Source organism: Nerophis lumbriciformis, linkage group LG06 (assembly GCF_033978685.3).
Source record: "Nerophis lumbriciformis linkage group LG06, RoL_Nlum_v2.1, whole genome shotgun sequence".
NCBI lineage: Eukaryota > Metazoa > Chordata > Actinopteri > Syngnathiformes > Syngnathidae > Nerophis > Nerophis lumbriciformis.
In genome coordinates, this window is record NC_084553.2 from 41,097,918 (window position 1) to 41,122,488 (window position 24,571).

Sequence of the window (24,571 nt, forward strand, 5' to 3'; positions counted from 1 at the left end):
TGAGTGGATTGACTTGAATGCGGTCTGTAATATTATACATCACAGCCAGTTAGCTTAGCATAGCCTGCAGTATAGGTTGTATTCACCTGACTTCACATCCGGCTCACGAACAATGCGAGGCTCGAAGTGGTGGTCCAGAGAGCGTCTGCTGTCAAGGCGTTCTGGTCGGAATTTTGCCTTTCTCGAAGAAAAATGCCCCATGCTTGCGTTGTTTAAAGTCGTTAAAACTGTTCAAATCGCAAAAAGGAAACAAGTTTCTTCACAGTTCAGAGGTAATCAAGAAGGGCGAAAGACTTCTAGATTTTACAAAAGACGACGGGAAAAGTGGTATGCATCGAGACCGAGGCAGCCGAGTTGAAGAACACAAAAGTTGTGGTGATCACTTTATTAAAGGTTTGTTTGACATACTTTTAACGTTTAGGGTTTCAAATTTAAGTATTATCTTGATATTTCGGGGTTCTTAAAACACAGAACACTTTTCCACTTTGCATCAGTCCATCTTAGATGAGCTCGGACCGAGCGAAGCCAGCGGCGATTCTGGGTGTTGTTGATAAATGGCTTTCGCTTTGCATAGTAGAGTTTTAACTTGCACTTACAGATGTCGCGACGAGCTGTAGTTACTGACAGTGGTTTTCTGAAGTGTTCTTGAGCCCATGTGTCCTTTACACACTGATGTCGCCTTTTGATGCAGTACCGCCTGATGGATTGAAGGTCCGTAATATCATAACTTACGTGCAGTGATTTCTCCAGATTCTCTGAAACTTTTGATGGTATCACGGATCGTAGATGGTGAAATCCCTAAATTCCTTTCAATAGCTCGTTGAGAAATGTTGCTCTCGCATTTGTTCACTAAGTGGTGACCCTCACCTCATACTTGTTTGTGAAAGACTGAACATTTCATGGAAGCTGCTTTTATACCCAATCATGGCACCCACCTGTTCCCTATTAGCCTGTTCAACTGTGGAATGTTCCAAATAAGTGTTTGATGAGCATTCCTCAACTTTCTCAGTCTTTTTTGCTAATTGTGCTAGCTTTTTTGAAACATGTTGCAGGCATCAAATTCCAAATGAGCTAATATTTGCAAAAAATAACAAAGTTTTCCAGTTCGAACGTTAAGTATCTTGTCTTTGCAGTGTATTCAACTGAATATAGGTTGAAAACGATTTGCAAATCATTCTGTTTTTATTTACGATTTACACAACATGCCAACTTCACTGGTTTTGTATAATCTGTGATATTTTTTTACTGAAAAAAATGCTTCTGATATTCCGTACATTACAAGTTAATGGTCTTCATATTGCTGCATGACAATATCATAAACTTCTTTATTTATTAATAAACTGTAATACTCAGCCCGTTAAACATTATGTAACTGAGGAGTATAAACCACAACATTTTATAAAATAATTTACACAATATTTCAGCCAGCCAGAAAAATCCCCCGAGCCCAACATTCCTCAACTGACGTACATAATTTTTTAGTTGCAAATATCACAGAATAACATTACTAAAAATCTTTGACAAAGCATGATCGTAATATAAGACAATAATAAAAAATGTTGTTACTGTATTTAAACCGGATGTTAACCGAAGCGCTTTTACTTTGGAGGCCGAAAAGTGTGATTAGTTTGAGAAGGGGTCTTGACATGTTTTGTAGACGGATCTGACTTTTTGCAATAAAAAAGTCCCCTTTTGACTTTCTGCTCACTGTCTCATTTCTGTTGAGCATATATGCCATCTTACTAAAGCAGTCACAGTGACAATCCACATTTTATGTTATCAATGCACCTTAACTGTAATCCAAACTTGTCGAGAGAATGACTCATCATGGCTTTGGATTGGATATTTCAATAATATGCCTCTTTTTTGTGCATTTCTGCTCGTTATTTTCGAGCTTGTGGCTCAACAGCAACTGACGCCATTCCATTTCCCCACGCTACGGAATGGCCGAAGGGTTCAAAAAGGAGTCAGGACGCATGCGTGCTAAAAAAATAATCGACATTATAGGTAACGCGTTATCGCATTAACTTTTATAGCCCCAATATATTTTTAGACTTCCTTTTATTGTCATTCAAGTATTGCTGTAAAAATCGGTTGTACAGTATGTGTGCTTAGGTCCCTATTTTCAGGAACTCTACTACAGAAACTCACAATAATGTTTGATTGAATGCTATAAACGTTATGACAGACCACCTCAAAAAACTGAATGGATTTTTTCCTCTTTTTTACTGTATGAGACACCCAAAATGTACATGAAAATAAAACATGTGGGATTTACAACATTAACTATGAACGATAAAACTCTGAATATTAACCACCTCCTTGATCGACATATTTTACAATAAAGCAAAACACGACAAAAATGAAACAAACACAGCAAAATATGAACGCAAAGGGTAAAAAACACACACAATCTGGTATAATATCAATTTTCAGCAGAACTCTGTTGTAAAAATATGCTTCCGTGTCTGTCCCTGACACCCGTGTCTTGGGCTGGACACTCTGTAAACAAACCCTGCCCACTCTGCTCTGTATTTGTCTGCCTGCAGCGGCTGTGACGTAAATTACCGTAATAACCAACCATTGAAATACTTTCTATAGTTCAAGACTTATGGTAATTTGAAAACAGCACTGCACATCATAATAGCAGCTACAGTTTCAATGTTAAAGGTCTAAAAAAAATTATTTCGAAACCCCTGGCGGGCCGGATTGAAGATCTTATTGGGTCGTATGTGGCCCACGGGCCGTATTTTTGCCCAGGTGTGTTGTATACTGTAAGCCTGTAATTGTTTATTAATGTGTAAAACTGGATTTAAAATAAGTTTGTTAACTCTGAGAGGAACATTTTAGTGTTCCATCCATTTTCTACCGCTTATTCCCTTATTTTCTTTGTGTTCTGGAGTATCAAAAATAGGCATTCTGGGGCTTTTATCGGTGTGCCCATTTCTTGCTGTTTTAATCATCGCGTGGGTATTGGAAAAATAGCAGGGATCAACTGTACACTATTTAGATTGTCAACAGCACTTCTTTTGATTCCCCCACACACCTACAAAGTGTTCAATTTCATGAACGCTCCACTGGACAAATCAGAAGAAACCAGCTAAAGGGTGGAACATATAGGCAACATAAGAGAAGCCCAGTTGGCTTCCATTCACATGTTGCATTTAACCCTCTAAGTCTCTGCTGATACCCTTTACTTTTCTGAGCCACATAGGCATGCAGGGATCAAGCTGAGCTCTAGGAACAATAGTGGCCAGGATTTGCACTTGCTGTGCTTTTAACAAGCCGGTGACACAAAGAAGTGGAGGGAATAGGTGGCAGCGCAAGAGTAAGGAATGATGAGGAGGATGAGATGGGAAAAAGAAGACAAGAAGGCGTGATAAGCGGACTTGGTTGCAGAGTTCATTAGGACCTCCGGCCTATCAAACCTCTTTGTTAGAGGTCTCCAACTCTGATTGGAGAGCTCTCAACATTTTGCATAAACAGCTAAATAATCAGACTGCCATACTCGCTCTCCTCCTCACGACAATCTCCATCTTCTCATGTTTCCACAACTCCTCCCTCTGAAGCTCTGCAGTGCGCTACATCAAGGTTTTCTATACCTTGGTGCCAAATAACAGTGTTTACATCTTTCTCCCCTACCATCTCCCTCACAGTCCTGCAAGTGATAATTTCTCAAGTGACTTTTTAGACTTTCTCACAATCTCCACGTAATGACAGGTTGTGTATTATTGTGTCTTGTGTGAAAAGGCTCCGCAGTCCAAGTGTGCAGCCCCTCCACTTGTCCTAATGGCTGTTGAGTTTTGCAGCAGCGATAGAATGGTTATCACTTCAAAGAAATGTTGAGTGTCAGAGTTAGTACGTTGGAGTCTGTGTGTGTTTGTTTTTTCTTAAGTACCTGCTACTTCTGAGCGTAGTTTGGTCTGAAGGGGTCCTTATCTGATGCAGACATGGAGGCACTCTTTGTTTTTGTGGTTTGCATACATGATTAATCAGTTATATGTAAGGATTTGTATGGTTTGTTTACTGCAGAGTTAATAGACAAAACTGTGTTTATGACTGTATTACTTTATAATTGCATAGTATAAGACCCAACCAGTTGCATCCAAGGGGTTTTTGGTTAACACTCTCTCACAGTCACAATTAACAGCCAATCAATCCTACTCATTTAGAATATCTGATCCCAGATGTTTTCAAGTAGCTGAGGTCCAAGGTTGATCAGTAGTTAGTGTTTTTGTTTGTGCTTGCTGGGTGCATTTATTGACTGTTTTCAAATGGACTATTGTCATACTGTATATATTAGGGATATCCAAAAAAAAAATTTATCTAATTTGATTTATCACAAAAAAAATATTCCGTCCATCCATCTTCTTCCGCGTATCCAAAGTTGGGTCGCAGAAAAGCCCAGACTTCCCTCTCCCCAGCTACTTCGTCCGTCTCTTCCCGTGGGATCCTGAGGCATTCCCAGGACAGCTGGAAGACATAGTCTCTCCACTGTGTCCTGGGTCTTCCCCATGGTCTCCTACCAGTTGGGCGCCCTTAACACCTCCCCAAGGAGGCGTCCGAGGGGCATTCCGACCAGATGGCCGAACCACCTCATCTGGCTCCTCTGGATGTGGACTAGTAACAAATATTGCAATTCATGCATCCGTCTATCCATCTTCTTCCGCTTATCCGAGGTCGGGTCACGGGGGCAGCAGCCTAAGCAGGGAAGCCCAGACTTTGCTCTCTCCAGCCACTTCGTCCAGCTCTTCCCGGGGGATCCTGAGGCGTTCCCAGGCCAGCCGGGAGACATAGTCTTCCCAACGTGTCCTGGGTCTTCCCCGTGGCCTCCTACCGGTCGGACGTGCCCTAAACACCTCCCTAGGGAGGCGTTCGGGTGGCATCTTTACCAGATGCCCGAACCACCTCATCTGGCTCCCCTCGATGTGGAGGAGCAGCGGCTTTACTTTGAGCTCCCCCCGGATGGCAGAGCTTCTCACCCTATCTCTAAGGGAGAGCCCCCGCCACCTGGCGGAGGAAACTCATTTCGGACGCTTGTACACGTGATCTTCTCCTTTCGGTCATAACCCAAAGCTCATGACCATCGGTGAGGATGGGAACGTAGATCGACCGGTAAATTGAGAGCTTTGCCTTCCGGCTCAGCTCCTTCTTCACCACAACGAATCGATACAGCGTCCGCATTACTGAAGACGCCGCACCGATCCGCCTGTCGATCTCACGATCCACTCTTCCCTCACTCGTGAACAAGACTCCAAGGTACTTGAAATCCTCCATTTGGGGCAGGGTCTCCTCCCCAACCCGGAGATGGCACTACACCCTTTTCCGGACGAGAACCATGGACTCGGACTTGGAGGTGCTGATTCTCATGCCAGTCGCTTCACACTCGGCTGCAAACCGATCCAGTGAGAACTGAAGATCCTGGCCAGATGAAGCCATCAGGACTGGAGATGTCCGATAATATCGGCCTGCCGATATTATCGGCCGATAAATGCGTTAAAATGTAATATCGGAAATTATCGGTATCGTTTTTTTATTATCGGTATCTGTTTTTTTGTTTTTTGTTTTTTTTTTGTTGTTTTTTTAATTTATATTAAATCTACATAAAAAACACAAGATACACTTACAATTAGTGCACCAACCCAACAAACCTTCCTCCCCCATTTACACTCATTCACACAAAAGGGTTGTTTCTTTCTGTTATTAATATTCTGGTTCCTACATTATACATCAATATATATCAATACAGTCTGCAAGGGATACAGTCCGTAAGCACACATGATTGTGCGTGCTGCTGGTCCACTAATAGTACTAACCTTTAACAGTTAATTTTACTCATTTTAATGAATTACTAGTTTCAATGTAACATGTTTTTATATTGTTTTACTTTTTTTTTTTTTCAAGATAATGTTTTTAATTTATTTATCTTATTTCATTTTATAAAATTTTTTAAAAAGTACCTTATCTTCACCATACCTGGTTGTCCAAATTAGGCATAATAATGTGTTAATTCTACGACTGTATATATCGGTTGATATCGGTATCGGTTGATATCGGTATCGGTAATTAAAGAGTTGGACAATATCGGAATATCGGATATCGGCAAAAAGCCATTATCGGACATCCCTAATCAGGACCACATCATCTGCAAAAAGCAGAGACCTAATCCTGCAGCCACCAAACCGGATCCCCTCAACGCCTTGACTGCGCCTAAAAATTCTGTCCATAAAAGTTATGAATAGAATCAGTGACAAAGGGCAGCCTTGGTGGAGTCCAACCCTCACTGGAAACGTGTCCGACTTACTGCCGGCAATGTGGACCAAGCTCTGACACTGATCGTACAGGGAGCAGACCGCCACTATCAGACAGTCCGATACCCCATACTCTCTGAGCACTCCCCACAGGACTTCCCGAGGGACACGGTCGAATGCCTACTCCAAGTCCACAAAGCACATGTAGACTGGTTGGGCAAACTCCCATGCACCCTCAAGGACCCTGCCGAGAGTATAGAGCTGGTCCACAGTTCCACGACCAGGACAAAAACCACACTGTTCCTGCTGAATCCGAGGTACGACCATCAGGCGTAGCCTCCTCTCCAGTACACCTGAATAGACTGGCATTTGTGTCTAAATATTGGTCTTTTTTTTAATTAATTTAATGTTTGCAAGTGAGGAATAACCTGTGATTAATTACAGTAATCACCGAGTAATCTGATTTTTTTTTATTATCATTTGACAGCTTGAGATAGCGCTGGGGTCAACAGTCGGAGGTGTAGTCCAAGTTGTTCAGGTCAAATCTTGAGCAATCCTCACACATGAATAAATAGTTGCATCAACACAGTTTTGCAGGATGCAATTCTCAACAGCTAGCTATCAAAATATTTTCATAACCGTCGCCTACAAAAGTTTTCTCCTTCAATCAGTGGGGTAATTAATCTTTCAGAAAGTGCATTGTGGGAAGCTGTCATTGGACTGTTGTTTATATGCTGTTGATTCCACCTCATCAATACTGGCCTCAATAAATGTCTGTTGTACGCCTACCTTGTTTTTATAACTCTTGATTAGAAATGCAGTGAAATACTTTGGAATCTCCTAAAGTAGGACGCACATGAATTAAATGTTGAATCAAACCAACAATTTTGGGAAAGACTTCAATTTCACAAAAATTATGTTCAATGAGAATTATTAGATTATCTTTTTTCTTTAGTATTTTGCTATTCCTATGGCTTGTTAAACAAAAATAAAACTCTTGTAGGACTCCAGATTTACTATATGCACCATCACTTGTTATTAACGGTATGGTTGTTTATGTTAAGCTATTTGATTAACATCCATGGATGGATGGATGGATGGATGGATGGATCAACAGTAGTTAACTTCTTTTAACACACTTAGGAGCTTAACCCCCTGGGGTCAAGTATACACTTGGCTGTTTTTGTCTACTTTTGAGTGTACCTTTATAATTCACTGTAAGAACTGTTTATCTTCACTGTAACATCTCACTCTTCCATTGTAAAAACTGTATCTTGCCTTGTTTAGTGTCCTATTCTCAGTCACTTTTGAATTTTTGCATCCGGTAATAATATAAAGTCTACATTTCTTTTTTTTAAATTAGCAAACAACAAAGTTATATAGAATTGTATATTTACATAAAAAACAAAATTGACAGGACTCATCTTCTAAATGTGCGTTTGTCATTAAACTGTTGTTCAAATGCGTACATTTCCTATGCAGTCAAAGGCGCTGTCACAATAATAGTTAAAAGAAAAATAAGGTGTAAACAATTCGATTATTTGTCTTTTTGTTCCTGTAAATGGGAAATTTCCATATCCGAATGTAGATTCCTAATGAAGCCTTTAGCTTGACGCTCCTCTACTTTCTCCTGCTCCGCTTGCTGCCGCGACAACAAACAAAACTCCAGACGCTCCTCTTCGTTTTGTATCGTTTACTTAATAATTCAAAAACGTAAAACAATAACGATGTGGGAACAAATGAATGGCAAAATAAAGCGAGTTTGTTACGGCAAGAACGAGTTAGAAAAAGTAAGAGTAAGAAAAAGTAAGAGTGAGGTCAAAAAACTGTGTGGCTCAATTCCCCCGCACCTGACTGCCATTACCCAAAACCAGCCAACCACACAGATCCTTCCGCCATATATGCAATCAAACAGTTACGTCATCAAATTTAGACAAATGTAATAATTACAAATAAAGTGTACCTTATAAATATTCTAAGCATGCAAATATATACATTTTTGTATTATGCAAATAAAGTAAATAGTCCCATTTTGGCTGAATAAACATAAAGCACCTTCCATAAAAATGTAAATTAACTTAAACAGCATTTAGGCTCCTACACCGAACAAATTGGAAGTCCACCAGTAATAGTAATAGATTGCGTTGAATTTTAGCGTTTCTATTGTATTTTACTTTGTGGCTATGATCAAGCCATCCCTCTCATCTCACCAGACTGGTCTTTAGCTGCATGTCACAAGCAACTGCGACAGTCACATGAACATGTACGCACTAAATATGTTTTTCCCGGGGTCGGGAGCCGCCAAAGCTAATCATGGCTGTCGGTGTGAAGAGGCCATGCCTCTTCCAGGCCCCTGCAGTCTCCCGCTACCTCTGTGCTGGCCACCCGCACAACACATACCTAATGGCAATATTTAAGTCCAGTGTGTGTGTGTGAGGTTTTGTCTAGCGCAAACTGACTTGCAGGGACACCCATGCAGGGCATTTGCAAACATGCACAGGACAGTTGTTCCGGCAGCATCGAATTAGGCAAGTAAACATGTACACATACACACACACACATATGAACAAGGCTTGCCAGCTTGGCATGGGACAGAAAAGAGCAGCGTGTGGTGCTCTGGCTCACCTCAGAAACCTCCAAAAACAATTACAGCTCTCTCAGCACCGCTCAGGCCACAGCTTGCACTAATAGACCCGACTGCAGGACAGAATTGACTTGAGCTGAACTGAACTTTGCTTGAATACAATATGATCATAGCACGTTTCACCAGTTGGCACACAAGAAGAGGCAGGCCAGCATGGTGCTTTGTTATCTCTCCAGTACTTAATATTAGGGAACAGGGAGGGCAGAGGTGGCATGTGGAGAGAGACAAACCTGAGGCACTCCAGTCACCGGGCACGCTTCTCTCATGTATGATCACTCATTTTCCTGCTACCTGTGCATGTGTGTGTGATAGAGAGACAAAGGGGTGCATGTGTGAGTTAAGGCCATATGCTAATGCTGCTCTGTCCCCATGTCTCTGCAGGGCCCAGTGCTCGGGCCTTCATGAGATAATCAGCATAATTCTTCTGACAAATACACATGGTTACTCTTAATTAGTATCACACATTGTTCCCTCCGGCTGCACCATGCCTCTCCACCTGAATATCACGCACACATAGCGATATGCACTTGCACACGCTCTTCTGGAAACTAATACAAAAACAAGAAGCATGCAGATGTTAGTCTATACATGCACACACGATTAGAATGACCCTTGACCCTTCTGTATGGGTTTGCGTCGAAACCTGCTGTGGCTTGCACACCAAACAGAAGACACAATGAACGGCTCGTCGTTCTCCATTAATGTCATGCATTCTCCCTTGTTTACACTTTCTCCAATTCCTGTGTCGCTCTGCAAGTCTCTCACTCCCTTATGTCTCTCCCCCGCCTTTTTTGTGACAAATTGTGGGCCGTGGTCATTACCGTATGTATGTGCTCATGCACATTGATTTTAGGTTATCATGAAGCTGTGATGAGGTGGCGACTTGTCCAGGGTGTACCCTGCCTTCCGCCCGATTGTAGCTGAGTTAGGCTCCAGCGCCCCCCGCGATCCCAAAGGGAATAAGCGGTAGAAAAATGGATGGATGGATGAACCTTCCTTTTCATGTCTCACATGAAAGGCAGTCCCGTCTTCCATGTTAGATTTGACAAAACAAAATAAAAGCTTTATTTGCATGTTTAACCTTTGATTTGTTCTTTATAGTATTGATTAGTGCTTTCAAATAATTTAACTTTTTCAATTAAAATTAATCACATTTTCAAGTTTCGCTTATTCATGACTAATCACAGGCCATCACTTGCTTGCTCAATTAAAATTAACTTATAAGGCACTTCAATATTTGGACTGCGATTCTATTGTAGGAATGTTATTCAGGAACAGTTTTTAAAATGTTTTAGGCTACTTGAATGCAATACATTTATTTGCTCAAAACTTGGTAACCGTTTTATTTATTGTCCAGTCAGGCTGCATTTTGAAGTGAAATGTGCCTGTGAACACACCAGCTGGATTCTCTCACTCATCTTTGCACTGACCTATGCATTGACCTGATCACTGACTGTACAACAACTCTTACCGCCTTTCAGGTAACCATCCACAGTTCAGGTAAAGGAGCATGTGGGGTCAAAATAAATTGCAGGGTTTATCTGTGTTTAATGCAATACTTTTTTGTGGCTAGTCACATCAGTTAACTTTTGATAGCCCTACTTTTGATATAAGACATCAAAGTTTCTGGTTTTGTTACATTCCATCCTTCTTTTATTGTGATTTGTTTTGCTTGAGCAATATTGAGCAACCAGGACAGAGGCACATTTACCACATGCCTATGCACAATATGTTTTGATGGTTTGACAGTTGTCATATGATTTGTCTTAGCCATCACTGGAACCCTAAATTGGTGGCATCACAAAAAAAAAAAAGCAAACCGAATTATGGATTTAATACTTGCGATGCTCATTGAGCTGAAGTCTCAGATAGCATAAGTCAAGCAGTCTTACTGTCTACACTATAAAATCAGTCAAGACTGCGATTGTTTTTTCTGATTTTAATGCAAATTTAGAGCCTTATTTTCTTCAGATATTTTGGGTTAAACTCTGAATTGTTTGACTTGAGGGGTATTTGAATTTCGTGGTTCCATAGTATTGCATAGATTAAGTTCTGTCATAGATTTCTCACGGGATGGACCACCTTTGTGTTGTCCTTCAAAACAGAGATTGGTGTGTCATCACTTTATTCTGGTGCTAAAACTGTGTTGCCTCATCTTGTTACTTTTTTGCATGAGTATTAGGAAGAAACTGTTATTAAGGGGGCTGTTAATAGAATGTAATAGTAGAGTGCTTCCATGCTTAAGCATTTGATTACAGACTCTGTGTGTGTGTGTGTGTGCGTGTGTGTGTGTGTGTGTGTGTGTGTGTGTGTGTGTGTGTGTGTGAGCAGTTAGCAGGCTGATGTGCTCAATTTCATAGCACTTGTGCGTGTGTGTGTGTGTGTGTGTGTGTGTGTGTGTGTGTGTGTGTGTGTGTGTGTGTGTGTGTGTGTGTGTGTGTGTGTGTGTGTGTGTGTGTGTGTGTGTGTGTGAGTGTGCGCGCGCGCGCAGCATGGGGGCCATCAATGTGGTGCGTTCCAGCGATAAAGTGTTTGAATGTATTGCCATCTAGAGGCGTGTAGCAGAGTCTCGGTGCTCCTATAAAATCTGCCAGCGCCAGATGCTGCTATTGACAATGTGCATATGTTAAGCGCTTTATAGGCCACATGCCTCACATATTTCACTGGCTTTTAAGGTAGAGAGATCTCTCATTCGCGCTCACTTAATCCGTCTCTCCCTTTTGCAACATCTATCTCGCTCTCTTTTCCCCTCACCTCTTATCGGCTTAATCGTTCATTGTCTCCCTCTCTTCCTCCTTATGTCACTACTCTTTTTATTTGCTTCGTCTGTTATTTACTTACTCACCTTTTACCTTTATTTCATCACTCTCCCTTAATTCTCTGCCCTCTCTATCATTACTTATATACTTTGTGTATTTATTTCTAGTCATTTGTTGTCCCTCCCTCTGTCTTTGCTTCCCTACGAACGTATGTGATTTGCAGGAGGATTTAGCTTGTGTCTAGGTGTCCAGGGACTTATTAATCCTGTTTTTCTGTGTACGTTGGCTCGCAGACATATAGACAGTCAAGACATGTATTGGGCTTGTTGTTCAGGCAGTTCATCCTTGGTGCTCCGCCACGCCGATTTGTCTGCCTTTTTTCCTTTGACTCCAATTTGAATTTGAGCCATTTGGATCCCCACCCGCTAATCTCTTTACATATGTTAACTTCTGTGAGAGTTTAAAAAATGCAGACTCAACTAAAGGAAAATAAAACGGCATAATTTGTAGTGATAAATGCTCAGAAACCAGCTCATATCCTAATGTTTTTAAAAAAAAAACGTAAGCCATCCTGATCTATTCTTGACAACCATGTCATCCCTTTTCAAACAACAGTGCGTCTCTTATCAATTAGTAAATGATGTTGCACACACACTGACTATACACACACTGTCCCTGCGAGTGCCAGCTTTTTTGGTCTGTGTCCCACTGCCTGAAGCTACTGGCAGGCACACCGTCTCTGTTTGTATGAGAGTGTGTGTGTATGTTGTGCTACGAATTAATCTGTATTGGTGTAACACAAACACACCACAGGCTTTGAACGCGGTCTTAAGGGACGGCCGTTTGCCAGTCTGTGGGTGCCACTTCTTCTAGTACAATATGTTGTAATGTTGATACGACAAATCCCATGCCACATCATTTTAGCTTGACATTGTCTTAGTGATTCCCTGTTGTTTCATAAAAAAATAAAAATGCGTGTGACTTAAGCAATTGGCATGGCTTGCTACTCAACTCCATGCATTACCTCCTATTAAGTTAGATATTTTCTGGTTTTAATGTTCTTAATTCTATCCTATAACTTTCTTAGGGTTCAGTCCTAGAAGCAGCAGTCTTCGGCTTTGAGCCCTACAGTGAGTACAACCTACTAGTGGAAGCCATAAATGACGCAGGTATGATTACAACCAGTGCCTTTAAATCGCATAATCGAAATACTTTTCGTAGACTCTCGACAATTCTTTGTTTTTTTGCATGTTCAGGCAGTGTGTCCAGTCCATGGGTAGGCATTCGGACAATGGAGGCTTCTCCGTCTGGACTGGTTAACTTCAGTGTGGAACAGAAAGAGCAGGGCAGGTCCTTACTGCTCAGCTGGGATCCACCGAATTCTCCAAATGGACCCATCACGGTACAAACAGTAATAACAGAAGATAAACCCTAAAACATGCCAGTGAAACTGACTGTCTTCAAATTCAACATGGAAAACTTTAAGCTGAATATCATTGCGTGCAAATGTTCAATGTAATGCAGAGTATTTATTATGAAAGTAGTGGTTAAAGAAGCAGATAAAACCCACTCTAGAGAAGGTACACGTACATAAGTTTGAGAAGCTGCATTCACCTGTGAAACTATTTTGAATTATTCTGGAAACTATTCGCGCACTGTGTTCACTGTTTTGAGTCTATACAGGTGTATTGATTATTAATCAACACATTAAACTACAGTATACTGCCTTGCTGTTTCTTTCCTGTTTCTTAGTCGACGACAGCATGTTTAGGCAGCAAACTAATGGGCCTATACCAGGGGTCGGCAACCCGCGGCTCTAGAGCCGCATGCGGCTCTTTAGCGCGGCCCGAGTGGCTCTCTGGAGCTTTTTAAAAAATGTATGAAAAATGGAAAAAGAAAAAAAAAATCTATTTTTTGTTTTAATATGGTTTCTGTAGGAGGACAAACATGACACAAGCCTCCCTAATTGTTACAAAGCACACTGTTTATATTAAACATGCTTCACTGATTCGAGTATTTGGCGAGCGCCGTTTTGTCCTACTAATTTTGGCGGTCTTTGAACTCACCGTAGTTTGTTTACATGTATAACTTTCTCCGACTTTCTAGGACATGTTTTATGCCACCTCTTTTTCTGTCTCATTTTGTCCACAAAACTTTTAACGTTGTGCATGAAAGGTGAGTTTTGTTTATGTTATTGACTTGTGTGGAGTGCTAATCAGACATATTTGGTCACTGCATGACTGCAAGCTAATCGATGCTAACATGCTATTTAGGCTAGCTATATGTACATATTGCATCATTATGCCTCATTTGTAGCTATATTCGAGGTCATTTAGTTTCCTTTAAGTCCTCTTGATTCAATTTATATCTCATGACACACTGTATGTAATACGGCTTTTAATTTTTTGCGGCTCCAGACAGATTTGTTTTTGTATTTTTGGTCAAATATGGCTCTTTCAACATTTTGGGTTGCCGACCCCTGGCCTATACAGTACTACCGTCCAGAAATGCATACATGAAAACCATCAAGTGGCGCCAAAAAATACTCCCTAAGCAGGTCAGAGCTTTTTTTCTTTCTGTCACACACGCAAACCAGTGACCTGGAGATATGTGGTTGTGACACAGAGACATGCTGGAAAAAGTATCTCAAAAGTTGATAGCAAGTAACAGAGGAGGTGTTACGATGCTAATGTAAGATATGTGAACAATTAAGCCAGAGTTCTCAAACAACTATTGAGTAGTTAACAAAATAAGATCTCCTTTTTTTTTTTACATACCTGTTGTTTATTCATTGATGTGGTAAACATAATGTATTTTTTTTATTTTCAATTTTGTTTTAATAAAGTATTCAGATCAATAGTGATGCACCTGTTGCTTCAAAACATAACAATACAACGTTATTGATGCACTGTTAGACAAAATAATAAGTATTATCGTTAGGTATCTAAATAATACATTGATTTATTTTGTCCACCCCTGATTTACATATGAGCCAGGCTGGCAACCACACGACTCAACAGACTCTTCTGACACGCACATTTTCCTGTTCTTCATGTTCTTCATCAGATGTATAATTTGTACAGCGAGGGAAACCTGGAGTTCAGTGGTCTGTCACGTCACTTCCTGTTTCGACGTTTGGAGCCATGGACCACGTACACGCTGGCCCTTGAAGCTTGCACATCAGCGGGATGCACAAGGAGCCCACCTCAGTATGTCACCACTGATGCTGCTCCGCCTGACTCGCAGCCTTCTCCCACACCTCTTTTCATTGGTTCGGACCATGTGTTGCTTACCTGGGGACCTCCCGCCCATCCATATGGGCCGGTTGGCGAGTACTACTTACTGGGAAGAAGCCAAGATCAGGTGGGCAGAGGGAGAAGCAATGAGGAAGACGCAAGTGAAAAAGTTTGTAAAAGGCTCATTTTTATTTTATTTTACTTATTATTTACTGTCTTGCTTAACCTACAATGCTATCACTAACAGGTGCTGTTCAGAGAATCCTCTCCGCAAGGAAATTACACTTTCTTCTACAAGGTGACTGGATTGCGCCCTTGGACTGAGTACGAGTTCGCCGTACGTTCCCATAACCCTGCTGGCTACACCTACAGCCCTTGGTTAACCGTGACTACCAAGCAAGCCCCCCCTCGTGGCCTAGCTCCACCAACAGTGAGTCATGTTAAGGGTCGCCCTAGTGAAGTGGTGGTTTCCTGGACTCCACCTTTAGAACCCAATGGGTTGCTCCAGTCTTACAGGATCCAGAGAAACAATATTAGCTTCTCGTTCAGTTTTGACCCGACTGTCCTCAGCTACACTGACGAGGATCTCCTTCCCTTTTCAAGTTATAGGTGAGGCTTACCGTCACACAATAACATCAATGCAAATATTATACTCCATATATTTTTCTGTTTCCTACAGCTATTCAATCACAGCATGCACATCTGAGGGATGCCTCACAAGTCCTCACACTAGCATTACTACCTTAGAGGCTCCCCCTGCCACTGTAGAGGCTCCCACTGTGGACTCCATCACATCCAACAGTATGAACATTTCCTGGGCTAAACCAGCAACCCAGAACGGGGAGGTGACTGAATATGTTCTAAAAGTGAATAGCCAAGAGGCTTATCGTGGAAAAGACTTGAAGACAGTGCTGTCACATCTCCATCCTTACATGTCCTACCAGTTAGTACTGTTAGCCTGCACTAGTGGTGGATGCACTGCCAGCACAGCAACATCCACTGTGACAGAGGAGGCTCCTCCGTTGGATATGCCTATCCCCACTTTGAAAGTATGTTGGCATGTTAAGGTAGCACTTAAGTCAGCCATCCAAGTTGTCTTTTATCTATCTGCTTCAGGTCACTGGTCCAGAGTCAGTAGAAGTTAGCTGGGGCCCACCACAGAACCCTAACGGCATCATCACAGCTTATGAACTCCGCAGAGATGGCGAAGTTATCTACGTGGGCTCTAATACTCACTACCACGACTTCACTCTTCTACCGAGTGTGGAGTACAGCTACTTTGTCTGGGCCAACAACAGCAGAGGGGCTGTGAGCAGCGCCGCAGCCAAAGCAAAAACTCACCCAGCGGCTCCTTCTGGTGTCGGTCTACCCATGTTGACACCTCTGGGAGCCGGTCAGGTGAGACGCTTGGGAAGTGGTCCACAACAACACATTTTCTACCGTGCCACACAGAAACATTAGATAATTATATAAACGACGGCATTTTCTCTTAACTTTCGCATTTCCCACTATACAAACAAATAAGCTTATTTATGGACGTATAATATAACTCCTGATAGGAAGTTGCTATACATCCATCCATCCATTTTGTACCGCTTGTCCCTCTCGGGGTGAAGTTGCCATTTGATGTAATTCTTACATCATTGTTAATGGGACAATACACATTGATGAATATATAAAATGTAAAAGTGCCAGATTGTACCCTAAATCCGATTTACATCTGCAGTCTCCTCTGCAGGTTGATGGTATATACGATACGGTCCATACAAAGTTAAGTTAGACAGCACCAACATCAGACATGAACAGTACAATAAGATACACAGACTCAGATATAATGATAAAATAAAATAAAGACCCAATTACTGTAAAACAGTAGGTTGCTGCATGACCTTAGCTCAGGACAGATCAGGTATAAAGCCATCATAGTACGGTAGTTAAAGTGCAAAAGACTATAGTGCTAATGTGCAAGTGTGCTAGATTGTTGCATAAAGTGTGTCCAAGGAAGAAAATACACGTCTCCCTTGGCTAGTAAGTTAAAGTGTTGGTATTATTTCACATAGCATCAGAAACGTTAGCCAAAAAATAAGCCCACAATCAAGCGAAAATGAATAGTAAACAAAAGCCTTTGGAAAGCTTTTTTGCAAAGGGAATAAGTGATGCATTATGGTGAGTTGTATTTTTCATGCACTTGTTTTTTCTATATTCATGTGCCACATGTGAAAATAATGCCTACATTTAACCAGTCCCTGGTGCAAATAAGATCGGGGACCCCTGCTGTAGGGGTGCTGGAAAAATCAATTAACATCCGCGATTCGATGAGGTTGCGACCTCTGCCCGAATGCAGCTGGGATAGGCACCGGCACCCCTGCGACCCTGAAAGGGACAAGCGGTAGAATATGGATGGATGGATTCTTATTTATTACAATTGTGAATTGATTGAAAATTTTCAAGAATCTTTTTAAAAAGACATCTTCATGGTTACTCGTTGCGCATATATGTCATATACCAGTAGCATAGCAAAGCTTTTGTAACCTTTAACCTGTTTTGAAAAGTTTGTATTATCATTGATACAACACATATTTTGAAAGAATCTGTTTGAATCGTCTTGAATCCATAGTCGATTCTGAATAGAATAATCGCCCCAGGAATCAAAATCAAATTTAATTGCGGTTTGTTATACTGTAAAATGGTAAAATGTTCGTACTCCTTAATCTAATGAGATCTGCAGCAAGGCAAGTTTATTTATAGAGCACAATTCATACACAAGGCAAGTGCTTTACAGAGACAAAAATCCACTTCTATAAAGAAGATAATGCTTACGTCAGAGAAGTTTTAGCTGAACAATATGTTTCAAAATAAAATTTTTGTAAAGACAAATATTTTTGTATCAATTCTTTCTAGCAGGAATTCCTAAAAAGATGGCTGGGAGGTCATTCTTAGAGACTTAACTGGTGTTTTCATTGTCCCATTTAGGTGAAAGTAGAGTGGAGCATACCTGCCCGTCCTAATGGAGACCTTATAAGTTACACAGTACATCATCGAGATCCCATCCAGCTTAGTGTGACCAGCACTGTGTACACTCCAGAGGACAGTGTCTTCTCAGCGAGACGTACCACTCTGCAGGGGCTCGCTCCATACCGCAGGTATTTATAAACTGTTTTTGTTTTTTGGTTTTTTTAAACAAATAAGGAGCGGGATTGCTACATTATTCGTTCATTCATTCATAGCAACATGTTGATCTAAGTGTCTCAACACTCAAGTCTCAGTGTCCATGTTTACCCATTAATCTGGACACAGTTCTTCCTCAATTCTCAATCTGTGGGTTAATAGTTGCATGTCATGTATTTATATTCCCTTAAAAGTCTCATGATAAATATCACAGGTGTCAAACTCATCTTCATGTATTGTCTGTATTTCTCCTACTATATTTTCTTAGCAGGCAAAAAGTCCTCCACTTTAGTTGCCCTGTCGTTTGACTCCCTCAGTATTTTATAATTCTACTGAAAATTAAATGTACCACAATGGATTCTGAGTTTAAATTGCACATGCAAAATACTAAGTGAACCAACACGACAGTTGAATGTGTGAGTTTTCCATTTTATATTGCAATATGCATTTACCAAACACATTGTTTTTAGATGAAGACACATAACATATGCTTTTACCCAGACTTAAAAAAGTATAACAGTCATTATTATACTGTATCATATTCAGAGCTGTTTCTGACATCTTGGTTACTTTATTTAAGAGGGTTTGATGTTAATAGGTTGTCCTTAAAATACTGTTAGAACTAAGTTATATGTCAAAGTAGTTGATATTCAAAAAACTAAATTGATTGCTTTGGGGTGTTATGATTGATGGAAATGTATCACAGGAATCACATAAATTATACAAAGCTAAACCTTTAGCTAGTTTACATAAGGCAAATGAATGGCTAAATAAAAAATTATTGTATATATTTTTGTATAATTCATTGATTGTTCCATATGTGGGGTAGTGTCTGTAAAACAAATTTAAATTTAATCCTTCTTTGACAGAAGAGAGCTGTAAGAGTCATAAGTTGATATTGATACAGAGAACGCACAAACCTAATATTCAAAAAGTAAAACTTATTGAAATGTAATGAACTCGTACATTACATTATTCAAAATATTATGTTTAAAGCACAAACAAATTATATCAACAATATTCACAACAGATTTCTAGAAAGAGAATGTATTTACAACCTAAAATAAACTAAGATTTTTTTTTTTTTTTTTTAGTTTTACAACAGTGACAATGGAAAAATGCATTTGAATCAAGGGTGTTTGTTTATGCAACAAACTTGAAAGTAAAACAAAACAATTTAAATTTCCTGTCTGTATTTAAAAAAATAAATTAAATATTGATTTTGAAAAGATATGACTGAGTAAGCTGTTTTTCGTTGTGTGTTATGGAATATCAATATGGCCTTTATATGTCTATGAATGTTCTAAGCATATTTTTTGCTACAACTCATATTTGCAAATTTGGACATGCATAGCCTTAATAGTTTTCAGAGTTGAATAGCTAATATTGTATTTTGTGAATAGGGGAAGATATAAGTTAACACTTTTTTTTATTTTATTTTTCATTTATTATTTATTTTATTGTTGTGTGAATTATTTGTATTTAATATTGAGTGAATAAAATACAATAAAGCATGGAAATAGACACACATGCCACACATAAAAAAACTCCAGTAATACAATTAGAATATTGTTGACAGTTTCCTTTAAAACAAAGTATTTTAAACATTGCAAAGGCATAATTTTGGTACAACTCTTGCAAATGTGTGCACGTATAGTCCTGTCCTACACAATGACTGAATACAATCATTTAAGGATACAAGTGATACATACTTTAAGTGTTCAGGCTTACCGCCGTGTAGTTGTGTCATCACAGAACACTGATTGTTTTTTAAATACTGTATGTGCAGGTATGAGGTGAGGCTGGAGGCTTGCACAGAACTGGGTTGCTCGTCCAGCGACTGGTCATCCATACTCACGCCGGAGGCTCCCCCTGCTGGACAGACGGCGCCACTGTTGGACCTGCAGCCAGATCCCAACACAGGCCACCAGACCGCCTTCCTGCTAACTTGGTCCCCTCCGGCTCGACCAAATGGGAGGAAACTGCATTACGAGGTGTACCGCAGACTGCTGGAACCCACCAGTGGTGCCCACAAAAGGAATGCAGCAACACTTGTCTACAGTAACTCATCCACAAGTTGCAAGGATGAGGGTCTCCAGCCATTTACTGCATATCAGTACCAGGTATAGTACTATTATTTGGTTGTCATTTAATTTGTCGCACTTAAGTTTTCCTGTGATATGTGAACTTCATTTTAAAGATGAAGTCTAATCACATCCTCCCACACAAATCTACTGATAGTCATCCACACACTAGTGCTTGAGCCAAGTAATCAGACAGGTGGTAAATAGAGGGCTCCATATTCGTCCTGTTGTGTTGATCCGTTAATTGACAGGCGAGCCCTTTGGAAGCAACAATAACATTAGCATCCCTGCCTGTCAGACGTACGAGCCGAGGCCAGAGAACCTGTGTAATTGATTGAGTTTGCCTGATTGTGGTGCTGTTTTTATTTACGAGGGTCCTAATTTATGACAGGAGGAAGGAGGGGAAGGGAGGAGCTTTGGGAGATGACGGGCGGGCAACAGCGCCATTAATCATGGCGCCCTCAGAGCACCCCACTTGCTGATTACCGGCCAGCCAATCGAATTATCCGTTAGTCCCCTTGGTAACAGTGCTTGTATTGGAAAGACCTTTTAATGGTGACCGCTACATGTCCCCTGGGGATTTTCCAGTGGCGCAGACTGCGGAGCATGTTGCCATGTTTGTGTTGTTCATGGTCACGTGGACTTTCAGGTGTGCTTCACATGTGAGTCACAACATCCGGTCATACACTATAAATCTCTTCTTTCTACCTTGTCACTCACCAAGCTATCATTTCCATCACAAAATGACAAGTAAATGGCAAGTTTAATCTACTTCCCTGCGTGTTGCTCTATCCATCTTGTTCTGCTGTGTTTACAGGCTCTTACTGTCTCCGTCTTGGTGCTTCACGCATACACAAGGACGATACGTCAGCACTGCCAGAGAGAGAAATCATATTAGGCTAATTACACTGGGTCATAAGCTCCTATTGACAGCTTTATGCCTCCTTTTAATTACTGCACACTTTCACACAACTTAGCCCCTTCACCCCAAGTGGATGTACCCGCCAAGTGGCTCTGTCAGCCTATCAGAGCGCCTCCACTGCGTCCGCGGTCCAACAGTCCAATTGAAACACTCAGTTTCACCCGGGAAGTTCCCTGAAGTCGTTTGTTGCCATGGTGGCAAACGTGGTGTATTTTTATTTTGTGTCTAACAAGCCAAATGGTGGCCCAATAGGATGAGAGAGAACAAGAGCAGTGACAGCAGTAAAGAATCTGTGTATGATTTAAGAACGACAAATGGATCAAGGTGAAGGTGATCTCAGCTATGCAACTTTTTCTCTCTCTTACGTCTATGCAAAATAAACTTTCATCACGTTTTGCCACACAGGACTTTTTAACTGTTCTGCTGCTTCGTGCGGAGCATTGTTGTTGCCAGGCAAATAATTTGAGCATGTTTTCATATGATGACAGTCCTAGAAAAAGGTAGATGTGAGGTCAATTTTATATATACAACAATATGGGTAGCACGGAAGCCTAAATTATTGACGATATTGTGAGCAGATTTTACAGCCTAAAGTTTACGGGACAATATATATATTTTTTTTAAACAAATACAAATATGACTATTTAGGTATAAACAATTTTTTTTAAATTATTAAAGTATAAGTTTCATAGCAAACTTAGGAACAAGTACACTGCTAAGACAATGCAACAAAGAGAGTGTAATGGAGTAACAACATATTACAAACAGTAACAACGTTAATCGAAACCTGGTTTTGATTCATTTTATAATTAGTAATACTATTAGTATTTTATTAGTAGTAGTAGTACTACTACTATAGTATCAAAAAAGTGCATTGACACAAGAGGACCTCTATAATGGACATCACATCAGCTCCTGGCATCCCCTTCAAAAAAGCAGACACTTTCATGGTTAGGTTGACTTCTTTGTGGGGAAACTGGGAGTAGAATCACACAACACACAAGATCTCCATTTATATTTTATCACCGTTTTTTTATATGATGTCCCGACTGGGCTTTTATAGCCAAACGTGTCTCATTATGAGTTCATATGATATTCCAGGGTTAATGCCCGTCCGCATTTATATTATTCCACCTTTACCTAACAACTACAGTAACTTGTAGTGCATTTGTGTATAGTTGTTGTCGATTATATGAAGCGTGTATTATTTAAAGGGGACCTATGATGATTCTATATTTAACACACTCCCTTGTGGTCTACAGAATATGTATTGAATATGCTTTGGTGTAATTTTGCTATACAGTCACATTTATAACTCACTTTGAGTATGTCTGCAAATGGTTCATGTGTCGAGGTGTTGAAAATTAAACCATGCACCATTCTCTCTAAAAGTATCAGAAATTATATATACACCGCTATTTTTTTTTTCCTGACAGTCGAAACTAAACTTCATAAACTGTGCATAGATTTACGGCGCACAACATTGTGTGTCGCACAATGTTACATCAAACAAAAAGTGCATTTACCAACATGCGCATGCCGGATTAGCTGAAAATGGTAATAATTTTGTTTCCTCAAACCGAGTACTAATGTCTTATTCATCTCAGTTTAGCGGTTGATTCCAATTTCGTATCATATTGACAAAACAGTCCCGTGTAAAATGGGTGAACAAATAAACACGGCAGTATTTATTTTGTAGACATCAGAGTGGGCATGAAACGAGAAGGAATAACACGGGAGACTACAAGCAACAGTTTCAGCTCAGCAAACGGGGAGAAGGCTGGCTGACAGCATGTACGAGGATGCCCACTTAAGTATGTCGAGCAATCTGTGACTTCACAAATGGCCCATTGTCAAAACAAAAGTCTGCAAAACACAACATTCAGAGGCATCTAAAACTGTGTGCAAGCTCACGCCTGATGAACCTTATGGTTTGACGTGTTATCCAACTTTATAACAACATTTATAAGTCAGAAAAGATGAACATTTCCAAAGGTCACTTTTAAACACAAGTTAACATGTTATTATGCTGTAGTTATTCTGCAGTTACAGCTTTATAAACAAGTTTTTGCAAGTATACTACTTATGTATTTACAGTGTTTGTTAGAAGTTTGCATTTAACAATGTATTCTAATAATTATTTTGGGATTACTGCAGTGGAAAATAGGGATAGCAATACTTCAAATTACGTTTTACATTTCAGCGCTGATATCTTATCCATAGCAAACAATTCTACATGTGCATCATTTCTTAGCAGCCTGCCTTTGTTTGTATTTTGACCGCTCTTGCTTCTGCCCTCCTCATTCTCAATCTCTCCATCTTCCATTCCACCTCCTCAGTCCATCTGTGCTGTCACTTAGATCAATCACTCTGATTGATCACATCCTAATTGACTATTATTGAGGTTAATTCAACTCTTAACATGATGCACGCGCATGCATCCACGCTCAAGCCTCACCATGTTGGTCCTGCAAACAACACACACACACACACACACACACACACACACACACACACACACAAAGCTTAGACCCATCCATCTGCCCGGTGCACTACTTGTGACAGGCTACAGATGACTTACACATGCTAATTTACACCCCTGCGTGACCCTGTGTTGTGTACACCCTCTAATTACAGCCACCACAAGCACACAAATAAGATTACTGTGTGAGTAACTCCTTGATGAAGGTGAAAAGTAATTGTCATGCAGATATGTTAGCGTTGCCTTGCATGGTGAAAAGGTTTCGCTCTCACGCCCGATGCTAGTTTTGATGGATGATCCGATAAATTGACTTGTATCTTGTTGTCGGCCCGCTAATGAAGAGACATTTTTATTAAGCGCTGATAACATGCGTCTGAAATCCTAATACTATATGTTCTATCTTCAGCTGTGGGCAGTAAACTCAGCCGGCCGCTCTCCCAGCCAGTGGGTCAACGGGACAACTGGACCTGCCCCACCTGAGGGTATAGCTCCACCCACCTTCCTGCACGTTTCAGCAACCACAGCAGTGGTGGACATGCAACCTCCGGCCCGGCCCAATGGCATTGTCAGTCTCTACCGCGTATTCTCTCTTGAACGCAACGACGACGTCACTCTGGTAAAGAAAACTCCAACTCCTCTACTTTCACTTTCTTAGTAGTGTGAAACCCCCAAAGTGGAATGAACACAAACTCTGTCCTGCTTTTTGCTAGCTCTCAGAGGGGACATCCCATCAGCAGACACTTCATGGTTTACAGCCTTACACACAGTACAGGGTCGCCATGGAGGCCTGCACCTGTTACCAGGTAATAACATGCGACGAGGGAGTAGGCCTTTAAAACACACACCCAGATATCCTTAAACTCTTCCTAACTTTGTCTGGCCATAACATTAGGTACACTTGCACAATCTATTGAGATCCACTCAGGCCTCAGTTTTAATTTGAAAATGTATTATTGTATCATATAGAATAGAATAGAAAGTACTTTATTGATCCCTGGGGGAAATTCAGCACCACAGTTCGCTCA

At 40.6% G+C, this 24,571-nt stretch overlaps 1 protein-coding gene across 1 annotated transcript in view; it reads left to right on the forward strand.

The window, feature by feature from the left end:
* ush2a (Usher syndrome 2A (autosomal recessive, mild)) overlaps nucleotides 1-24,571 on the forward strand; it is a 363,320-nt gene that overhangs the window by 325,862 nt on the left and 12,887 nt on the right. Inside the window, exons 75-84 of the mRNA XM_061964341.2 lie at nucleotides 12,742-12,823; nucleotides 12,911-13,056; nucleotides 14,721-15,059; nucleotides 15,138-15,499; nucleotides 15,570-15,939; nucleotides 16,007-16,288; nucleotides 17,864-18,033; nucleotides 19,848-20,181; nucleotides 23,953-24,162; nucleotides 24,257-24,349. Coding sequence (XP_061820325.2) covers nucleotides 12,742-12,823; nucleotides 12,911-13,056; nucleotides 14,721-15,059; nucleotides 15,138-15,499; nucleotides 15,570-15,939; nucleotides 16,007-16,288; nucleotides 17,864-18,033; nucleotides 19,848-20,181; nucleotides 23,953-24,162; nucleotides 24,257-24,349 — 2,388 coding nt within the window. The remainder of the gene's footprint in view (nucleotides 1-12,741; nucleotides 12,824-12,910; nucleotides 13,057-14,720; nucleotides 15,060-15,137; nucleotides 15,500-15,569; nucleotides 15,940-16,006; nucleotides 16,289-17,863; nucleotides 18,034-19,847; nucleotides 20,182-23,952; nucleotides 24,163-24,256; nucleotides 24,350-24,571) is intronic.